General features: G+C 47.4%; 1 protein-coding gene across 1 annotated transcript in view; it reads left to right on the plus strand.

Annotated features, from left to right (window-relative positions):
* Positions 1-22946, plus strand: part of LOC138249528 (ATP-binding cassette sub-family C member 5-like) — a 2567733-nt gene that overhangs the window by 1329919 nt on the left and 1214868 nt on the right. The window contains exon 13 of the mRNA XM_069203478.1: positions 8701-8904. Within this exon, the coding sequence (XP_069059579.1) occupies positions 8701-8904 (204 nt within the window). The remainder of the gene's footprint in view (positions 1-8700; positions 8905-22946) is intronic.

Here is a 22946-nt window from a genome sequence, read left to right on the forward strand (position 1 = left end):
ACCCTCTCCCTTTGGAAAAAGGTGTCAGGGCTGGGGAGGAGTAGCCTCCCCCAGCCTCTGGAAATGCTTTGATGGGCACAGATGGTGCCCATCTCTGCATAAGCCAGTCTACACCGGTTCAGGGATCCCCCAGCCCTGCTCTAGCGCGAAACTGGACAACTGAAAGGGGAGTGACCACTCCTCTGACCTGCACCTCCCAGGGGAGGTGCCCAGAGCTCCTCCAGTGTGATCCAGACCTCTGCCATCTTGGAAACAGAGGTGCTGCTGGCATACTGGACTGCTCTGAGTGGCCAGTGCCAGTAGGTAACGTCAGAGACTCCTTCTGATAGACTCTTACCTGTGTTGCTAGCCTATCCTCCTTCCTAGGTAGCCAAACCTCCTTTCCTAGCTATTTAGGGTCTCTGCTTTGGGGAATTCTTTAGATAACGAATGCAAGAGCTCATCAGAGTTCTTCTGCATCTCTCTCTTCACCTTTTGCCAAAGGATCGACCACAGACTGCTCAGGACGCCTGCAAAACCGCAACAAAGTAGCAAAGACGACTACTGCAACCTTGTATCGCTGATCCTGCCGCTTTCTTGCCTGTTTCCTGGTGGTTCATGCTCTGGGGGTAGCCTGCCTCCTTCTTGCACCAGGAGCTCTGAAGAAATCTCCAGTGGGACGACTGAATCTTCCCCCTGCAACCGCAGGCAACAAAAGACTGCATCACCGGTCCTCTGGGTCCCCTCTCAGCACGACGAACGTGGTCTCTGGAACTCAGCAGCTCTGTCCAAGAGACTCCCATAGTCCAGTGACTCTTCAGTCCAAGTTTGGTGGAGGTAAGTCCTTGCCTCCCCACGCTATACTGCATTGCTGGGTACCGCCTGATTTGCAGCTGCTCTGGCTCCTGTGTACTCTTCCAGGATTTCCTTTGTGCACAGCCCAGCCCGGGTCCCCGACACTCTAACCTGCAGTGCACAACCTCCTGAGTTGTCCTCCGGCGTCGTGGGACTCCCTTTTGTGTCTTCGGGTGAGCTCCGGTTCACTCCTCTTCCAAGTGCCTGTTCCGGTACTTCTGCGGTTGCTGCCTGCTTCTGTGAGGGCTCCCTGACTTGCTGGGCGCCCCCTCTGTCTCCTCATCCAAGTGGCGACATCCTGGTCTCTCCTGGGCCACAGCAGTAACCAAAAACCCTAACTGCGACCCTTGCAGATAGCAAGGCTTGTTTGCGGTCTTTCTGGGTGGGAACACCTCTGCAAGCTTCTTCACGACGTGGGACATCCATCCTCCAATGGGGAAGTTTCTAGGCCTCTTCGTTCTTGCAGAATCCACAGCATCTACCATCCGGTGGCAGCTTCTTTGCACCCTCAGCTGGCATTTGCTGGGCATCTGCCCACTCTCGACTTGGTCGCAACTCTTGGACTTGGTCCCCTTGTTCCACAGGTACTCTCGTCCGTAAATCCACTTTGGTTGCATTGCTGGTGTTGGTCTTCCTTGCAGAATTCCCCTATCACGACTTCTGTGCTCTCTGGGGAATATAGGTGCACTTTACACCTACTTTTCAGGGTCTTGGGGTGGGCTAATTTTCTAACCCTCACTGTTTTCTTACAGTCCCACGACCCTCTACAAGCTCACATAGGTTTGGGGTCCATTCGTGGTTTGCATTCCACTTTTGGAGTATATGGTTTGTGTTGCCCCTATACCTATGTGCTACTATTGCAATCTACTGTGACTTTACATTGCTTGCATTACTTCCTTTTGCTATTACTGCATATTTTTGGTATTGTGTACATATATCTTGTGTATATTTGGCATCCTCATACTGAGGGTACTCACTGAGATACTTTTGGCATATTGTCATAAAAATAAAGTACCTTAATTTTTAGTATATCTGTGTATTGTGTTTTCTTATGATATTGTACATATGACACCAGTGGTATAGTAGGAGCTTTGCATGTCTCCTAGTTCAGCCTAAGCTGCTCTGCTATAGCTACCTTCTATCAGCCTAAGCTGCTAGAACACTACTAATCTACTAATAAGGGATAAATGGACCTGGCACAAGGTGTAAGTACCATCAGGTACCCACTATAAGCCAGGCCAGCCTCCTACAACTTCCCTTGTACTTAACAGAATGACATTTGTTCCCCACTGTGTAGCTGCAGTTAGGGCCTAGTTACCATAGGAAATGGCTGTTATTCTTTTGCTATACTATACCACTTATATCATATTGCACTATATCATAAGAAACACAATACTCAGAGTTACTAAAAATAAAGGTACTTTATTTTAGTGACTATTTGTCAGAAATATATCAGAGGATATACTCCCTTAGGAGGTAAGTACAATACACAAAATATACACACAAACCAAAATCAGGTAAGTAAACAGTTAGAAAAGTAGTGCAAACACTGTAGAATACAATAGAATGCAATAGGCCTAGGGACAACACAAACCATATACTCTAAAAGTGGAATGCGAACCACGAATGGACCCCAGGCCTAGTGTAGTGTGTAGAGGGTCTCTGGGAGTGTAAGAAAACACTAAGTGTCCAAGATACCCCACCGAAGACCCTGAAAAGTAGGAGTAAAGTTACCCTACTTCACCAGAAACACACTAAAGTCGTGATAGGAGATTCTGCAAAGACAACAACTGACTGCAAAGCACTGAAGACGGATTTCTGGACCTGAGGACCTGTAAAGGAAGGGGACCAAGTCCAAGAGTCACGCAAGTGTCCGGGGGGCAGGAGCCCACTAAACCCTGGATGAAGGTGCAAAAGAGCTGCCTCCGGGTGGAAGAAGCTGAAGATTCTGCAACAACGGAAGATGCCAGGAACTTCTCCTTTACATTGAAGATGTCCCACTGCGTGCTGGAGTATGCAGAGTTGTTTCCTCGCAGAAAGACCGCAAACTAGCCTTGCTAGCTGCAAAGGTCGCGGTTGAAGAAAATGGGTGCTGCCCGGGCCCAGGAAGGACCAGGAGGTCGCCCCTTGGAGGAGGAGACAGAGGGGGCGCTCAGCAGCACTGAGAGTCCACGCAGAAGCAGGCAGCACCCGCAGAAGCACTTGAACAGGCGTTCAAGAAATCCGAGCACGGCGGTTGTCTCAACACTACAAAGGAGGGTCCCACGAAGTCGCTGGTCAACTCAGCGAGTTGAGCAATGCAGGACGGAGTGCTGGGGACCTGGGCTGTGCTGTGCATGAAGGATTCCTTGCAAAAGTGCACAGAAGCCCTAGCAGCTGCAGTTCACGCAGTACACAGGATTACTGTCTGGCGTGGGGAGGCAAGGACTTACCTCCACCAAATGTGGACAGAAGGAACACTGGACTGTCGTGGTCACTTGGATCCAGCTCCTGTGTTCCAGGGACCACGTTCGTCAAGATGAGAGGGGACCCAGAGGACCGGTGAAGCAGACGTTTGGTGCCTGCGTTAGCAGGGAGAAGATTCCGTCGACCCACTGGAGATTTCTTCTTGGCTTCCAGTGCAGGGTGAAGGCAGACAGCCCTCAGAGCATGTACCACCAGGAAACAGTCGAGAAAGCCCTACAATGTTGCTGGTAGTCGTCTTGCTACTTTGTTGCGGTTTTGCAGGCGTCCTGGAGTAGTCAGTGGTCGATCCTTGGCAGAAGTCGAAGAGGGAGATGCATAGGAACTCTGGTGAGCTCTTGCATTCGTTATCTGAAGAGAAACCCACAGGAGAGACCCTAAATAGCCCTCAGAGGAGGATTGGCCACCTGACCAGGTAAGCACCTATCAGGAGGGGTCTCTGACGTCACCTGCTGGCACTGGCCACTCAGAGGCCTCCATTGTGCCCTCACACCTCTGCGTTGAAGATGGCAGAGGTCTGGAACACACTGGAGGAGCTCTGGGCACCACCCCTTGGTGGTGATGGACAGGGGAGTGGTCACTCCCCTTTCCTTTGTCCAATATCGCGCCAGAGTAGGGACTGAGGATCCCTGAACCGGTGTAGACTGGTTTATGCAAGGAGGGCACCATCTGTGCCCTTCAAAGCATTCCCAGAGGCCAGGAGAGGCTACTCCTCCCCAGCCCTTAACACCGTTTTCCAAAGGGAGAGGGTGTAACACCCTCTCTCAGAGGAAATCCTTTGTTCTGCCTTCCTGGGACTGGGCTGCCCAGACCCCAGAGGGCAGAAGCCTGTCTTTGGGTTGGCAGCAGCGGTAGCTGCAGTGAAAACCCCAGAGAGCTACTTTGGCAGTACCCGGGGTCCATGCTGGAGCCCCGGGGATACATGGGATTGGCACCCCAATACCAGATTTGGCTTGGGGGGACAATTCCATGATCTTAGACATGTTACATGGCCATGTTCGAAGTTACCATTGTGAAGCTACATATAGGTATTGACCAATATGTGGTGCACGCATGTAATGGTGTCCACGCACTCACAAAGTCTGGGGAAATTGCCCTGAACAATGTGAGGGCACCTTGGCTAGTGCCAGGGTGCCCTACCACTTAGGAACTTTGCACCTAACCTTCACTAAGTGAGGGTTAGACATATAGGTGACTTATAAGTTACCTAAGTGCAGTGTAAAGTGGCTGTGAAATAACGTGGACGTTATTTCACTCAGACTGCAGTGGCAGTCCTGTGTAAGAATTGTCTGAGCTCCCTATGGGTGGCAAAAGAAATGCTGCAGCCCCTAGGGATCTCCTGGAACCCCAATACCCTGGGTACCTAGGTACCATATACTAGGGAATTATAAGGGTGTTCCAGTGTGCCAATCAGAATTGGTAAAATGGTCACTAGCCTGCAGTGACAATTTTAAAAGCAGAGAGAGCATAAGCACTAAGATTCTGGTTAGCAGAGTCTCAGTGACACAGTTAGGCACCGCACAGGGAACACATTTAGGCCACAACTATGAGCACTGGGGTCCTGGCTAGCAGGACCCCAGTGGCACAGGCAACAACAAACTGAAACACAAGTAAAAAAGGGGGGTAACATGCCAGGCAAGATGGTACTTTCCTACAGAAGTGCAGGTGGGAAAGGAATACCCGGAAAAAAATTGAGAGGCAGCCAGACAGTTGCAGAATATGTTACTGCAAAAAGACTGTACACATCCCTCCATCAAAGCCTCTTTCAGTCATTTGGACAGTGCTTCAGTTGATGATAACTACTACCCATCCATGGGACAATTTCGCCCAGAAGAGGTCAAATAAAAACTTAGGTAAAGAGAACATAGAGAAGGTGTAGTGCAGTCCACTTAAAACAGTACTTTCCCAGCACAGATAATCTTTACCATGAAGGTTCTTATGATTAGTTTCAGGTTTCGTTCTGGGAAGTCTCAGACATTCCCGCTCCCTCATTCACCAGTTATGCAGTGTTGTTCAGTTCTCCATATCGGGATAACCATTTTCTTGATGTCTCTCAAACCCTTAACTTCATTCATTTCAGACCTGGTCCGATTTTATCATCCAAACAATGCATTTTTTTACCTCCCATGTTCCCTTAGCATGCGTTTACAAATAATGAAGTTCGTCTCATGATGTACCATCTACTTTTATCTTATTGTCTATGAGTGGAAACATTTGTATTTTGCTGTAGGATGGTCACAGGACTTAGTGGGGTCTGAATTTCATGAGGGTTGCTGACCTGGTTATATTTCTTTTCTCTCTTACTTTTGCACAGGCTGGAGCATAGCCTATATTCAATCTTGTTTGAGTCGAAGTTCTGAATTGTGTCTTTCACTCATTTGTGTGTGGCTTGCTGGACATTACTTTTGAAATATTTTTATTGTGCATTTATCACAAATAACCAATACGTAAGATTTAATTAATTGAAATAAACCCCTGGTTACTGTGGCATACTTAGGTACAGGAGATTTCAAATGACTTTCTCAAACAAGAATCATGTCCAAGAATCCGAGAACCCAGGTCCATGGTTCCAATGTGCAAACCTCACCTTCTGTCTCTGAACATCGGTCCCATTTCTTTCAATCTTCCATAAACCCCTTGACCGGTACATGGATTGCTCTGCCACTCTACACCACTCCACACTGGATAGCCAATCCCTCAGTATTGGGGTCCCAGCACACCCCCAACACCTTATCACATCTTGATGTGCGGCTGCCAATGTTCTGTTACAGAGAAGTGTGTATCTATGTAGGAGCACCTTATCCCCATGGAGATCAGCTGAGGGGTGAGCTCCAAGGTGTCTCCCACTGCCTCAGAGAGTCTGTGTAGTACACCCGTCCAAAGGGCCCTCTTTCTCTGGCATTTCCAGAGCAGGTGTAGCAGCTTCCTGAACATTACTGAGGGAGGGAGAGTACAGACTGGCAGATGGACGCCCTCCTAGAGGATCTTGACCCTTTTATTTCCTTTTTCCATGGACTTGGTTAGCATGGTTTGTGTTGTATGGTTGACTCCACGGAAGGTATCTGCCCTTAGTTTCCTCAACCACTCCTAGAGTTCACCTAGTTCTGCTTTGTCACCTTTAATGAGGGGCCTTTCCTTTTGGGGTGTTAAATAACACTGCTATTCATCTCCAACTTTTCCCATTTGGTTTTCCCTGCTACAGGATGCATCTTCGTGTTGCAACTATTTTCTGGGGCACTCAGATGTGAATCATAAAAGTCCTCCCATTTGCCCTAGTGTTTGCCCCCCCCCATACCTTTGGAACCCCCCTGTGTCCCCTACCTATCCTCATTTTGGGCTTAATAAGTGTAGGAACTTCATCTTTGCATGGATTACCCCCAGAAACGTCTCTCTTACTTACACACACACACACACACACACACACACACACACACCAAGGACCCCCCTTGATCTTCCTCTTCCATCCAAGAAGCACTTCTCTCTGTTATTGATTGCAGTAGGTTATTAATGCAGCTGCTGTCTCGCCAGTTCCCAATTATCTTCTCCACATGGCTATTCTCAGACACTGTTCGAGACATAGCTACTTCTGTGAGCTCAGCTAAGGTGTTTGACCCATCCATTTGGCCTACACTATGAGAGGCTCTTTGAAATGGATTGTATCATGATATAATGTGAAAGAGTTGGCTGTAGTTGGTAGAAGGTAGAACCAACATGTCTTGGGACATTGTCTTTTTGAACAGAAGATCACTGATTTTCCTTTATGCTCAAGTCTTTGGGGTCTATATAATATGGCATAAATCTTGGCCTGGCATTTATTTGTGTAATTGTACTGTGTCCTCCTTTGGGTTCCTGGAGACCTTGCGTCCATTTATCCCATAGGCAAGTGGCATTTTAATTTCCTAATCTGAATCCGGGAAGAGGCAAGGTGATTGTCAGAGTAGATGTTTAGAAAAGTTCCAGTGTCTAGAAACATTAAGGATATGGGCTTTGTGTGGTTGTGCTCCTTTCATAGGGAACTTCGATCAGGGATGAGACAGGTAAAAAGAGCAAGGCAGGCAAAATAGTAACTAAGGTAAGTGGTGAAAAGGCAATCAAAGCCAGAATATGATGGTGATACATTCCATAAACGTCCATAAAACTTTACTCTCCTTCGTTACCCTTAGGCTGTGATTCTTAACCCGTGGTCCCTGATCTTTGGGGGTTCGCAGCTGTTTGGGAAATTAGATAATATTAGCTGATCAATAAAGTATATAAAAAAGCAAAATACAAATTGGAAAGTTTAAAACACTCTGTAATGTTAAGCGTTTTAAAACTGGGGGCTAAAAACTAAATTGATATCCTTAGTTTGATTTGTGGAGCAGCACAAGTATAGCAAACAGAACCACAGACATTTAGGCCCTTATTACAAGTCTGGCAGTCTTGGGACCACCAGACTCGCGGTGACGGTCGTACCGCCGCCAAAGCAGCGGTCCGGCCTCCACATTATGACCATGGCGGAGCCGCCACAGCCGGACTGCCGGCACCACCAGGTTGCTGCCGGTCGACAGCCTGATGGTACCGGTGGTCTCAATCATCAATCAAGCATCGCTACCCTGGGGGTTACGAGTTCCAGCCATGCAAAGGCTGGCAGAGACAGGGTGCCGGGGGCCACATGGGGCCACTTGGCATGGGCAGTGCATGGACCCCATGGACAGCCCCGTCACGCTTTTTACTTCCTGAATTACAAGCAGTGAAAAGCGCGACATGGCCGCCAGCTCTATTATGAGCTGGCGTCAATGTTGTGGCCTGTTTCCCACTGGCCCAGCGGGAAACTCGTAATAGGGCCAGCGGGCGGAAAACCAGAGTGGCGGTTTTCCAGCCCAAAAAGTTTGGTGAGGCGACCTCCACTGCCCGCCAAACTCATAATGAGGGCCTTAGTGTCCTTAATTGAGGCACCAGCAGAAAGAGAGGATACATTAGTCAAGACCATGCTGACCTGATGCTTTTAGAAGCATGGTGGAGAATGCTGCCACTGCAGGAAGACACTCCAGGTTTTTAATGGGCTGATGAAAGGAAACTGAATGCTCATGTGCAGCCAGATGATTCATTGCTTGTTTCATCTCCTGATGAGTACCTGCCAGAATATCTGAGAAAAATAAATGTTGTTCATGTCTACTTATTGTCTGAATCAAACTAGAATTGAGTTGGTCCTAGGTCATGTATGATTTATATGCTTATCGTTAATCAGAAAAATCACATTTGCTTAGATAGATACCATGCTATCTCCTCGCATGGCACATGTGCATAGGTTTGTATTGCAGTCTAATAGGATAGTTAACCTAGGGTGTTGAAGTTAAATGTTCCTTCCAAGAAAGGATATTTTATAATGAAATTTGATTACTTACAGATTTCTCCTCTATATAGATTGGAGAGCGGGGGGCCAACCTCAGCGGGGGACAGCGCCAGAGAATAAGCATGGCACGCGCCTTGTATAGTGACCAAAGTGTTGTACTTCTGGATGATCCACTCAGTGCTGTTGATGTCTGTGTAGGAGCAGAGATGTTCAACAAGGCAATTAAGATTGGGTTGCAGAAAAGAAGTGTACTTTTCGTTACGCATCAGCTGCAGGTAAGAACAACACAGAGAACAAGGGAAGTTGCATGGTGCTTTCAAATAGTATCCAACTAGGACAGAATACTTTTACTAACAGTTAAGAGTAATATCTATCAGTCCTTTATACCAAGAGTGTGCCACTCCAAAGGAATCTAGGCAGAAAATGAACCTCTCTGTAAATGCCTGCCAGCACACAACCTATTGTATGATAAGTGATTAGGTGTAAGTGTGGTGTATGTGCAACAGTGCCCTTGTAATGTGTTTACATTATATATACCCATGGATGTTTATACTGTATTTTGTGTGGTGTCTGTGTATGAAAATTGTCACCATTGTGTGTAAATATGTGCTTGCGTATTGAATTTAGGTACTTTGTGTATGGTGTGTGTATATATGTTGTCAGTGTTTGCCAAGTTTCATGTGATGTATATTTTGTATGTGTAAGTGATGTATGTTTGTGTATGATTTTTATGCATTTGTTCTGCAGCTGAACCTTCAATTTTAGGCTCTGTAAATGTTCATTAAACTTATTGAAGAACCTTTTTTTTTACTTTTTTGTTTTTCTTTTAAAGAATGTTCTGATCTTAAAAAGAACTGTTTTATACTTGTTTGTTAAACTTTTTTAACAATATTGTATAAATGTGACTCTTTCACATTTATCATTTTCGATTTTTCTTCAACAAAATATTTTTTCTTTCAAACCTGAAAAGAAGCTAGCATGCTGCTTTTCAAGTGGCAGTTCATCGCCAAGTATTTTATTTTCTGGTCTGAGTAATGATTGTAGGAGGCTGGCCTGGCTTGTAGTGGTTACCAGAGGTACTTACACTTTGTGCCAGGTCCAGTTATCCCTTATTAGTGTAGAAGAGGTGTTTCTAGCAGCTAAGGCTGATAGAAGGTAGCTATGGCAAAGCAGCTTAGGCTGAACTAGGAGACATGTAAAGCTCCTACTATACCACTGGTGTCATATGCACAGTATCATAAGAAAACACAATACACAGATATACTAAAAATAAAGGTACTTTATTTTTATGACAATATGCCAAAAGTATCTCAGTGAGTACCCTCAGTATGAGGATGCCAAATATACACAAGATATATGTACACAATACCAAAATTATGCAGTAATAGCAAAAGGAAGTAATGCAAGCAGTGTAAAGTTACAATAGATTGCAATAGGAGCACATAGGTATAGGGGCAACACAAACCATATACTCCAAAAGTGGAATGCGAACTACGAATGGACCCCAAACCTATGTGAGCTTGTAGAGGGTAGCTGGGACTGTAAGAAAACAGTGAGGGTTAGAAAAACAGCCCACCCCAAGACCCTGTAAGTTAGGTGTAAAGTGCACCTACAACTCCCAGAGAGCACAGAAGTCGTGATAGGGGTATTCTGCAAGGAAAACCAACACCAGTAATGCAACAACAGTGGATTTCCGGACCTGAGTACCTGTAAGACAAGGGGACCAAGTCGAAGAGTCGCGACAGTGTCGAGAGTGGGCAGATGCCCAGGAAATGCCAGCTGAGGGTGCAAGGAAGCTGCCACCGGATGGAAGAAGCTTGGTGTTTTGCAAGAACGAAGAGGACTAGGAACTTCCCCTTTGCAGGATGGATGTCCCACGTCGTGTAGAAGCTTGCAGAGCATGCAGAAAGACCGCAAACAAGCCTTGCTAGCTGCAAGGGTCGCGGTTAGGGTTTTTGGATGCTGCTGTGGCCCAGGAGGGACCAGGATGTCGCCACTTGGATGAGGAGACAGAGGGGGCGCCCAGCAACTCAGGGAGCCCTCACAGAAGCAGGCAGCACCCGCAGAAGTACCGGAACAGGCACTTAGAAGAGGAATGAACCGGAGTCCACGCGAAGTCACAAAAGGGAGTCCCACGACGCCGGAGGACAACTCAGAAGGTTGTGCACTGGAGGTTAGAGTGTCGGGACTCAGTCTGGGCTGTGAACGAAGGAAATCCTGGAAGAGTGCACAGGAGCCGGAGCAGCTGCAAATCACACAGTACCCAGCAATGCAGTCTAGCGTGGGGAGGCAAGGACTTACCTCCACCAAACTTGGACTGAAGAGTCACTGGACTGTGGGAGTCACTTGGACAGAGTTGCAGAGTTCCAGGGACCACGCTCGTCATGCTGAGAGGGGACCCAGAGGACCGGTGATGCAGTCTTTTGTTGCCTGCGGTTGCAGGGGGAGGATTCCGTCGTCCCACGGGAGATTTCTTCAGAGCTCCTGGTGCAGAGAGGAGGCAGGCTACCCCCAGAGCATGCACCACCAGGAAACAGTCGAGAAGGCGGCAGGATCGGCGATACAAGGTTGCAGTAGTCGTCTTTGCTACTTTGTTGCGGCTTTGCAGGCGTCCTGAGCAGTCAGCGGTCGATTCCTTGGCAGAAGGTGAAGAGAGAGATGCAAAGGAACTCTGATGAGCTCTTGCATTCGTTATCTCTCGAATTCACCAACGCAGAGACCCTAAATAGCCAGAAAAGGAGGTTTGGCTACTTAGGAGAGAGGATAGGCTAGCAACACCTGGAGGAGCCTATCAAAAGGAGTCTCTGACGTCACCTGCTTGCATTGGCCACTCAGAGCAGTCCAGTGTGCCAGCAGCACCTCTGTTTCCAAGATGGCAGAGGTCTGGAGCACACTGGAGGAGCTCCGGGCACCTCCCAGGGGAGGTGCAGGTCAGGGGAGTGGTCACTCCCCTTTGCTTTGTCCAGTTTCGCGTCAGAGCAGGGCTGGGGGATCCCTGAACCGGTGTAGACTGGCTTATGCAGAGATGGGCACCATCTGTGCCCATCAAAGCATTTCCAGAGGCTGGGGGAGGCTACTCCTCCCCAGCCCTGACACCTTTTTCCAAAGGGAGAGGGTGTAACACCCTCTCTCTGAGGAAGTCCTTTGTTCTGCCTTCCTGGGCCAAGCCTGACTGGACCCCAAGAGGCCAGAAACCTGTCTGAGGGGTTGGCAGCAGCAGCAGCTGCAGTGAAACCCCGGGAAATGTAGTTTGGCAGTACCCAGGTCTGTGCTAGAGACTCGGGGGATCATGGAATTGTCTCCCCAATGGCATTGGGGTGACAATTCCATGATCTTAGACATGTTACATGGCCATGTTCGGAGTTACCATTGTGACGCTATACATATGTGTAAAGGTGTCCCCACACTCACAAAGTCCGGGGAATTTGCCCTGAACAATGTGGGGGCACCTTGGCTAGTGCCAGGGTGCCCACACACTAAGTAACTTAACACCCAACCTTTACCAGGTAAAGGTTAGACATATAGGTGACTTATAAGTTACTTAAGTGCAGTGGTAAATGGCTGTGAAATACCGTGGACGTTATTTCACTCAGGCTGCAATGGCAGGCCTGTGTAAGAATTGTCAGAGCTCCCTATGGGTGGCAAAAGAAATGCTGCAGCCCATAGGGATCTCCTGGAACCCCAATACCCTGGGTACCTCAGTACATATACCAGGGAATTAGAAGGGTGTTCCAGTATGCCAATATGAATTGGTGAAATTGGTCACTAGCCTGTTAGTGACAATTTGTACAGAGAGAGCATAACCACTGAGGTTCTGGTTAGCAGAGCCTCAGTGAGACAGTTAGGCATCACACAGGGAACACATACATATAGACCACAAACTTATGAGCACTGGGGTCCTGACTAGCAGGGTCCCAGTGACACATAACAAACATACTGAAAACTTAGGGTTTTCACTATGAGCACTGGGCCCTGGCTAGCAGGATCCCAGTGAGACAGTGAAAACACCCTGACATACACTCACAAACAGGCCAAAAGTGGGGGTAACAAGGCTAGAAAGAGGCTACTTTCTCACACAACCCCCCCCCCCCCCCCCCCAAACGAAGGACAATAAGGCTAACCTTGGCCAGTTGAGACTTTATTGCCTAAGTGGTGATAAGTAGAGAGTAGCTCTGCAATAGACTGGTTACTCCCTTTATCATCCACTATATGGTTACTTCCCTGTGGGGATGTAAACCACCCTGTTTGAAGTTTTTTAGCTAAGCAACAATGTGAAGATATATTTTCAGAGTTTCTATCAGTAAGTTTTAGTTTAGAGCAGTGGGAATTATCCACTGAACCTATTTCTAGTGATGAGAATGCCAGACAGGGATGGTGTCTCAGTAAAGCCATAGCTGGGCAAAAACTTTGTCCATATGGCTGGAAGAGAGAACAGGGATGCTGTTTCTCTTTAGTTTGAGCAGGGCAGGGATGCTGTCCTATGAGCTCCTCACTAGGGCAGGGATGCTGTCCTAAGTGTTGTGAGGCAGTGCAGGGTTTCTGCACTAAAGTTTCTCTGGGAGGGTTGGAGGGATGCTCCATGTTAACTAAAATGGTGCCCTTTTTCTCACCAATGTTAGTTATCCCTCAGAGAGGTACTTCCACCTCAGGGAGTACAGCTGTGCCAGCTGATGATTCCCTTGGAACAGGTGCCACCCCAGGATAGGTTTCTCCCACCACCCTGATTGGCAGGGTGGTTAGGGGATACTGTGATACCCTTTTTACCTGTAGTTGGAGAGGGATCCTGAGTTTTCAGGCCTTCTCTCCTTTGCTTTTTCATTTCAGTAGAAATGAGAGGGAACAATTCCTCAGGGATACCCAGCATGGCTGCATGGGTATAAAACTCTACATCAGCCCAACCTGAGGCTTCTAGGTCATTACCTAAGAGACAGTCTACAGGTAAGCTAGGTGATACCACCACCTGCCTAGGGCCAGTAACTCCACCCCAACTAAGCTGAACTATAGCTAAGGGAAGAAACTTAGTGGAGTTATGGACATCAATAATCTTATACTGTTGTCCAATGATGTGTTGTTCAGGAGCCACTAGGTTTTCAGTCACAAAAGTGATACTGGCACCTGTGTCCCTGTAGGCCTGGGCCTCAACACCATTTATTGAAACTGTTTGCCTGTACTTATCCATTGTAAGGGGACAAGCAGCCAGTGTGGCAAGGCCAATGCCACTAGGTGTGACAGAAACTGTCTTGTGACGGACTACCCCAGTTTCTATGATAGACCCATTAGTGAACCCAACTACACCCTTAACTTGACTGTTGCCAGCAGTCCCACCACTAGTACCACTACTGCTAGGGGCACTAGAGCTTGATGTATTAGTGGTGGTAGGCTCAGGGGGTTTTCCTGGACAGGACTTATCCCCTGGCCTATGGCCTCTGTTTTTACACACAAAGCACCAAGGCTTTTTAATGTGTGTGGGTTGAGAAGAAGAGGAAGAATTTGTTTTATCCCCACCCCCTGAAGAGTGTTTAGGATTTGAAGAAGGATCTTTGGTTTTACCCTTATCCCCATGCTTATCCTGAGATTTCTCACCATCTTTCTTCTTGCCATCCTTGTCACCACCTGTATGAACTTTTCTGTTCACTCTTGTTCTGACCCATTTGTCTGCCTTCTTTCCCAATTCTTGGGGAGAGGTCAGATCTGAGTCCACTAGATATTGGTGCAACAAATCAGACACACAGTTATTAAGAATATGCTCTCTCAGGATTAAGTTATATAGGCTTTCATAGTCAGAAACTTTACTGCCATGTAATCACCCCTCCAAGGCCTTCACTGGATGGTCAACAAAGTCTACCTAGTCTTGTGAAGACTCCTTTTTGGTTTCTCTGAACTTGATCCTGTACTGTTCAGTGGTTAAGCCATAACCATCAAGGAGTGCATTCTTAAGAACTGTAAAATCATTGGCATCACTTTCCTTAACAGTAAGGAGCCTATCCCTACCCTTTCCACTGAAAGATAGCGATAGAATAGCAGCCCACTGCCTTTGAGGGACCCCCTGTACATTACAGGCCCTCTCAAGTGCAGCAAACCACTTGTTAATGTTATCCCCCTCCTTGTAAGGGGGAACTATCTTGTGCAGATTCCTAGAATCATGCTCTTTTACAGGATTACTATCAGTAATGCTGCTGCTGCCACCATGGGGTCCAAACCCCAACCTCTGTCTTTCTTTTTCTAAATCAAATGCTTGCCTATCTAAATCCAGCTGTTGCTTCTTGATCTTCAGCCTGGATTCTTCCACTCTCAATCTGTTGAGTTCCCTTTGTAACATTCGGTCTTCAGGGAGGGTGGGTTGGGCATGCCTTGACACAGAAGAATGGTGAGAATGAACAGAGGGAGACCTGTCCCTAACAGATGGCACTCTAACAACCTGGCCTAAAGGAGTAACTTCTATACTATGATGAGAACTCACATCACTACCAGCCCTGCTAGGTGGCCTGCTAAGGGGCAGGTTGGGATGGTTCCCTTCTAACTCTTTTACTGGGGGTGCCCCAGAGTCAGAGTGTGAACCATCAGCTAAACTCTCACCAGAAGTGCCAACCAAGGTATTATCTTGTTCAATGAGCATATTAACTAACAGTTCTCTTGAGGGATTCTTCCCTACCCCTAAACCTCTTTCAATGCAGAGACTCCTTGCTCCTTTCCAGCTAAGGTGGTCATAAGCAACTCTGGTCAGATCAACAGTTTGACCTGTACCAGACATGATAGAAAAGGTTTAAGGGACAGAAAAAGAAAGAAAAAGTTTCAGGACTTTTTAAGGAAACAGAAAAAAACTTTTTCAACTTTTTAAGAAACTTTTTGAAAGTTTAGAGATACTTTTCAGCACTTAGCAAAGGAGTAAGAGAAGAAAAGCAAAACTTTTTGGTTAGGTGTACATACACTGAACTTGTTTTATATATTTTTCTCTTATGAAAAGTACAAAATGACAAAGTGGTAAGTAGTTACAAGTACTTATCCCACCACTGCACAACCAATGTAGGAGGCTGGCCTGGATTGTAGTGGGTACCAAGGGGTACCTACACTCTGTACCAGGTCCAGTTATCCCTTATTAGTGTAGAAGAGGTGTTTCTAGCAGCTTATGCTGATAGAAGGTAGCTATAGCAAAGCAGCTTAGGCTGAACTAGGAGACATGCAAAGCTCCTACTATACCACTGGTGTCATATGCACAATATCATAAGAAAACACAATACACAGATATACTAAAAATAACAGTACTTTATTTTTATGACAATATGCCAAAAGTATCTCAGTGAGTACCCTCAGTATGAGGATGCCAAATATACACAAGATATATGTACACAATACCAAAAATATGCAGTAATAGCAAAAGGAAGTAATGCAAGCATTGTAAAGTTACAATAGATTGCAATAAGAGCACATAGGTACAGGGGCAACACAAACCATATACTCTAGAAGTGGAATGCGAACCACGAATGGACCCCAAACCTATGTGACCTTGTAGAGGGTCGCTGGGACTGTAAGAAAACAGTGAGGGTTAGAAAAACAGCCCACCCCAAGACCCTGAAAAGTGGGTGCAAAGTGCACCTAAGTTCCCCATGGAGCACAGAAGTCGTGATAGGGGAATTCTGCAAGGAAGACCCACACCAGCAATGCAACAACGATGGATTTCCAGACGAGGCTACCAGGGGAACAAGGGGACCAAGTCGAAGAGTCACAATCAAGTCGGGAGTTGGCAGATGCACAGGAAATACCAGATGAGGGTGCAAGGAAGCTGCCACCAGATGGAAGAAGCTTTGTGTTCTGCAATAACGAAGAGGACTAGGAACTTCCACTTTGGAGGATGGATGTCCCATGTCGTGAAGAAGCTTGCAGAGGTGTTTCCGCGCAGAAAGACCGCAAACAAGCCTTGCTAGCTGCAAGGGTCGCGTTTAGGGTTTTTGGATGCTGCTGTGGCCCAGGAGGGACCAGGATGTCGCCACTTGGATGAGGAGACAGAGGGGGTGCCCAGCAAGTAAGGGAGCCCTCACAGAAGCAGGCATCACCCGCAGAAGTACCGGAACATGCACTTAGAAGAGGAGTGAATCGGAGTCCACCCGAAGTCAGAAAAGGGATTCCCACGACACCGGAGGACAACTCAGAAGGCTGTGCACTGCAGGTTAGAATGTCGGGGACCCAGGCTTGGCTGTGCACGAAGGAAATCTTGGAAGAGTGCACAGGAGCCGGAGCAGCTGCAAATCACGTGGTACCCAGCAATGCAGTCTAGCGTGGGGAGGCAAGGACTTACCTCCACCAAACTTGGACTGAAGAGTTACCGGACTGTGGGAGTCACTTGGACAGAGTTGCTGAGTTCCAGGGACCACGCTTGTCGTGCTGAGAGGGGACCCAGAGGACCGGTGATGCAGTCTTTTGTTGCCTGCGGTTGCAGGGGGAAGATTCCGTCGACCCACAGGAGATTTATTCAGAGCTCCTGGTGCAAGAAGGAGGCAGGCTACCCCCAGAGCTACTTTGTTGCGGTTTTGCAGGCGTCCTGCGCATTCAGCTGTCGATCCTTTGGCAGAAGGTGAAGAGAGAGATGCAGAGGAACTCTGATGAGCTCTTGCATTCGGTATCTGAAGAATTCCCCAAAGCAGAGACCCTAAATAGCCAGAAAAGGAGGTTTGGCTACCTAGGAAGGAGGATAGGCTAGTAACACAGGTAAGAGCCTATCAGAAGGAGTCTCTGACATCACCTGCTGGCCCTGGCCACTCAGCAGTCCAGTGTGCCAGCACACCCCTGAATCCAAGATGGCAGAGGTCTTGGGCATGCTGGAGGAGCTCTGGGCACCTCCCCTGGGAGGTGCAGGTCAGGGGAGTGGTCACTCCCCTTTCCTTTGTCCAGTTTCGCACCTGAGCAGGGCTGGGGGATCCCTGAACCGGTGTAGACTGGCTTATGCAGAGATGGGCACCATCTGTGCCCATCAAAGCATTTCCAGAGGCTGGGGGAGGCTACTCCTCCCCAGCCCTGACACCTTTTTTCAAAGGGAGAGGGTGTAACACCCTCTCTCTGAGGAAGTCCTTTGTTCTGCCTTCCTGGGCCAGGCCTGGCTGGAACCCAGGAGGGCAGAAACCTGTCTGAGGGGTTGGCAGCAGCAGCAGCTGCAGTGAAACCCCGGGAAAGTACCCGGCAGTACCCGGTTCTGTGCTAGAGACTCGGGGATCATGGAATTGTCTCCCCAATGCCAGAATGGCATTGGGGTGACAATTCCATGATCTTAGATATGCTACGTGGCCATGTTCGGAGTTACCATTGTGACGCTATACATAGGTAGTGACCTATGTATAGTGCACACGTGAAATGGTGTCCCCACACTCACAAAGTCCAGGGAATTTGCCCTGAACGATGTGGAGGCACCTTGGCTAGTGCCAGGGTGCCCACACACTAAGTAACTTTGCACCCAACCTTCACCAGGTGAAGGTTAGAAATATAGATGACTTATAAGTTACTTAAGTGCAGTGGTAAATGGCTGTGAAATAACGTGGACGTTATTTCACTCAGGCTGCAGTGGCAGGCCTGTGTAAGAATTGTCAGAGCTCCCTATGGGTGGCAAAAGAAATGCTGAAACCCATAGGGATCTCCTGGAACCCCAATACCCTGGGTACCTCAGTACCATAAACTAGGGAATTTTAAGGGTGTTCTAGTATGCCAATGTGAATTGGTGAAATTTGTCTTTAGCCTGTTAGTGACAATTTGGAAAGCAGAGAGAGCATAACCACTGAGGTTCTGGTTAGCAGAGCCTCAGTGAGACAGGCATCACACAGGGAACACATACATATAGGCCACAAACTTATGAGCACTGGGGTCCTGGCTAGCAGTGAAGTACTGGGTTTTTCAGAACCCAGTGGTGCCAGGGAACACACCCTAAGACTTCGAGTCCTTCCTGTTTCAGACTACAGAAACACAGAGTCTTCTTGGTGAAGTCAAAGATCTTGTTTATTGGCTGCAGCCAGTAACAGGTATCCTAGAAGTACAACACGGTGTATATTCTCAGGAGACTGCTCCCTTTGCAAAGCTAACCTTCTCTTTTATACAAAATATTATGCTTTAGGCAAACATTCCTTATTTTACAGTTGACCATTCACATATTTTCACTACAAAGAAATAGCAGGTTTATGATGACAAGCCCATATTCCAGTTTGTCCAGCCCTCAATCAATTACCCGGCAAGGCTTAGTACTTTCATCAGATATCGACGGACCCCCAATATAAACGGGCACCTCCTCCTTGTAAAGCAAGTCATAAAGAAAGAAACAGGGACAGGTGTGTGTAAGATTAGGCATGGTTTGTGTGTGATGAAAGGTTTTATGATGTGTTGTGCCTTGATACTAATCTCATTCGGCCACTGGGAAAGAAACTGGCCGAACAGGTTTGGCTTCAGGCAGTAGAGTCAGCTTGCTCAGGTCACAGAGGAGTCAGCAAAGATGTACGTGTCCTTCAGACTCGTTTTCAGCATTAGTCATTGGCCTATGTGAGGGCAATCACAAAATGGCTGTCGTTTAAATGGAACCTCAGAGTTTCAGGACGGAAACTCTGATATTCGGGTGATTTCGTCACCTGAATATGAATACAATGCTTGTGCATACTATTCTAACCATTCTCGGTCTGCTGATACCAAAATCGTTGTGATACGACGATGTTTATAACACGGGTCCAGAATTTACAGTACCACAGACCCTCCTTTTGCCCTTACATAGGCAATAACCCATACTCACGCTAATCTGAGTCCAGGTCTATATTCATAAAGTCGTTGAGATGTTGCTGTAGCATCATCCTATTACTTAGCTCGTCTTTTGATACAGGTTTCCTTACACACGATATAGCACAGAGGCCACATATTGCAGGAGAACACTGTACACACAAACAGGACAGGAAAAGAATGGCTAAGATCATCCCAATGACTACCAGAGTCTTCCATCCCCAGGCGGATATCAGCTCCCAGAACCACCCCATCAATGACCAATCTCCTTTATCCACGTGAATAGATTCGGAGATCTTATGCAGTTTGGAAATGGCCTGGTAGACTGTCGGAGCGTTATCTGGGATGAAAACACAGCAACTTGATTGGATCACTTTACATACCCCACCTCGGTCTGCAAGTATGACGTCTAGGCCCATATTTATACTTTTTGACGCTAAACTGCGCTAACGCAGTTTAGCGTCAAAAAGTTTTGCGCCGGCTAACGCCATTCTGAAGCGCCATGCGGGCGCCGTATTTATTGAATGGCGTTAGCCGGCGCAAGCAGACCGGCGCTGCCTGGTGTGCGCGAGAAAAACCACGTACACCAGGCAGCGCCGGCGTAGGGGGAAAATGGCGCATGGGCGTCTTAAAATGGGGCAAGTCAGGTTACGTCGAAAAAATCGTCGTAACCCGACTTGCGCCATTTATTTTCGACGCCCATCCCCCATCAACATGACTCCTATCATTGTAAAGATAGGAGTCATGCCCCCTTGCCCAATGGCCATGCCCAGGGGACTTCTGTCCCCTGGGCATGGTCATTGGGCATAGTGGCATGTAGGGGGGCACAAATCAGGCCCCCCTATGCCAAAAAAAATTATTAAAAAAAAATAAAAAAATACTTACCTGAATGTCCCTGGGGTGGGTCCCTCCAGCCTTGGGTGTCCTCCTGGGGTGGGCAAGGGTGGCAGGGGGGGTCCCTGGGGGCAGGGGAGGGCACTCTGGGCTCATTTTGAGCCCACTTGTCCCTTAACGCCATGCCTGACCCAGGCGTTAAAAAGCGGCGCAAATGCGCCGTTTTTAGCCACGCCCACTCCCGGGCGTCTCTTTTGCCCGGGAGTATAAATACCACGTAAAGGCCTGGGAGTCATTTTTTAGACGGGAACGCCTCCCTTGCATATCATTAACGCAAGGAAGGGGTTCACGCTAAAAAATGACGCACATTCCGGGAACTTTGGCGCTATTCGCCTCTAACGCCATAGTATAAATATGGCGTTAGTTGGCGTTAGTTTAGCGTCGAATTTGCGTCGAAAAAAACGACGCAAATTCGGCGCAAACGGAGTATAAATACGGCCCCTAATGCGACCCTGTTCTGAAGAGTCATAAGGCGATCCGACTGGAGCTCAGCAGTCAAATTACCAAGGGCACCGGCGGTTTCAGCTACCGTGGATTCAACCACCTTTGTCAATTGCCTTATGTTCCTGCTGTTAACCATAGGACCCCAAAACGGCAGAAAACCCTTTACGAAATCTCCAAATTCTTGTCCTGTAGTGTCTTCTTTACTTATGACACCTCTAACTATCCTTGTCTTATGGTAATCTGCCGCAGCCGTGTAGGTGGGAGGTAACAGGAACGAAACAAAACATGTGCCTGAGAAGTCAGGGGGCAACCATGTATAGGCTCTATTATGGCAGATCAAATAGGTACCCTTAGCTGCTAATAACGAAGGAGAAGTCTGAGACGCAAAAACATATGTTTCAGTGCAGATACTTTTCCCTAACTGAGCTCTGGGATTCTTGCCATTACCTTGCAGACATAGGTGACCCTGATGGGGTACAATCCAAATCGGGGAGGATCTCTTTGCTCGCTGGTTCCCACTCAGAGTAACTCCATATCCTGTTACGTTCCATCCAATATATGCTAGTGTCTCATCGCTCGGGATAGTCTCATAGGAAATATCTTCCCTAATCATATCTACTATACCCTTAGCTAGAGCACTATTCTTAGGATTATCTTTCACAGAACGTAGGGGGTTGGCTTCATACGCGTATATGAACACCGTTCTATATGCCCATACAGAACCATTATGGCTGAAAGGCAGGACCAGATAAGGGATACCTTTATCAGTAGTATGAGGCATAAGACCACACACCCAACAGTTAGTTGTGTTCACTACTAATTGGTGTTGGTGTAGAAGCTGAATGAATGAATTGTTGACAAACTCTAATCTTCTGGCAGACTCGTGTTCAGGCAGGGGGTGAAAAGAATGCGAGGAAACAGTAGAAGGAGGTATGGGCTGTGTAATGGGTGCAAATGTCACTTGAAAAGAGAATAAAACATATCCTATTAAAAACGTCATTACACTGAGCAACATGAAAACACATAATATCAAAAATCGTTTCTTTGTCATTATTATACCCATTCTGGCTTTAAAGTCCATCTGTCTGGCAGGTCTCTCATTCTTGAAAAACTCCATCCTCTCTAATTGCTGCTCGTGGTGGTAGGGTGTTCTATGCTAGGGAATGCTTCTGTCAGTCCAGGGCAACTCCCTTAGACCGACCAGAACTGTCGACATAACGTCTTCAGCTGCACTCGAAAGACTTGGGCAACCACGACCCTACAGCTGAACCAGGATGGCGGTCCGAAAAGAAATAAACAAAAATAAGAAAGTTTCTCAGATGAGAGAGCTGCACTTTAAAAAAAAATAGCAAAGGAACGGGAAAAAAATGATTTGTCCTTAGTTCTTGGTCTCAAATTATAACGGCTTTTTCCAGGTACTGTCTGGTTCTGGAACAAGAGTTCAGGCTCTGTAGTGTTCAATCGAATTGACGGTGGCACAGCTTCTTGCAAATTATTGTCACTTTCTCGTTCAGAAATTGTTCCTTTTACACGTGCATCGCTAAATGGCAAAAAATGAGGCTCAGTCTCAGAGTCAGCGATCCCCTCCTGGACCCACCGGTCGTACGGTGGAGGAAAAGGGACCCTCTTGCAGTGTATGCAGTGGATCCAGTTCTTTTTCCCTTCCACTCGAACAGCTGATCTTGTTGAGAGAAGGACGAGGTGGGGGCCGGTCCAACGGGGCTGGTCATTCTTTGTCCGCTGGAAGTTCTTGACCAGCACCCATGATCCAGGATCGATAAGATGTCCTGGAGCTTCAGAGACCTGAGGTAGAGTATCGTGAACCTGTTGGTGTAGAACACGCAATTTAGCCGTCAATTCATACAAATAATCAAGCAGTACAGGGTGTTCGATCTCACTGAATTTTGTTGGTCTTGGCACTCCCCATATGTTGGCCGTGCAGCCGAACACAATTTCATAGGGACTAAGTCCCACTCGCGAATGCACAGTCATTCTTGTTGATAGGAGTGCCAGAGGCAAAGCGTCAGGCCATTTAAGACCAGAGCTCGCTTGTATCTTTGCCAACTTCAGTTTTAGCGTGCCATTATAGCACTCTACTAGTCCAGCTGATTGGGGGTGATTTGCAGCGTGGAATTTTTGCTGGAGACCTAGCCCCTCACATACTTTTTTCATCACTCGACCCACAAATTCACTCCCATTATCACTCCAGACCATTCTCGGCATTCCAAACCTAGGGAAG

This window comes from Pleurodeles waltl, chromosome 8 (assembly GCF_031143425.1).
Source record: "Pleurodeles waltl isolate 20211129_DDA chromosome 8, aPleWal1.hap1.20221129, whole genome shotgun sequence".
Taxonomy (NCBI): domain Eukaryota; kingdom Metazoa; phylum Chordata; class Amphibia; order Caudata; family Salamandridae; genus Pleurodeles; species Pleurodeles waltl.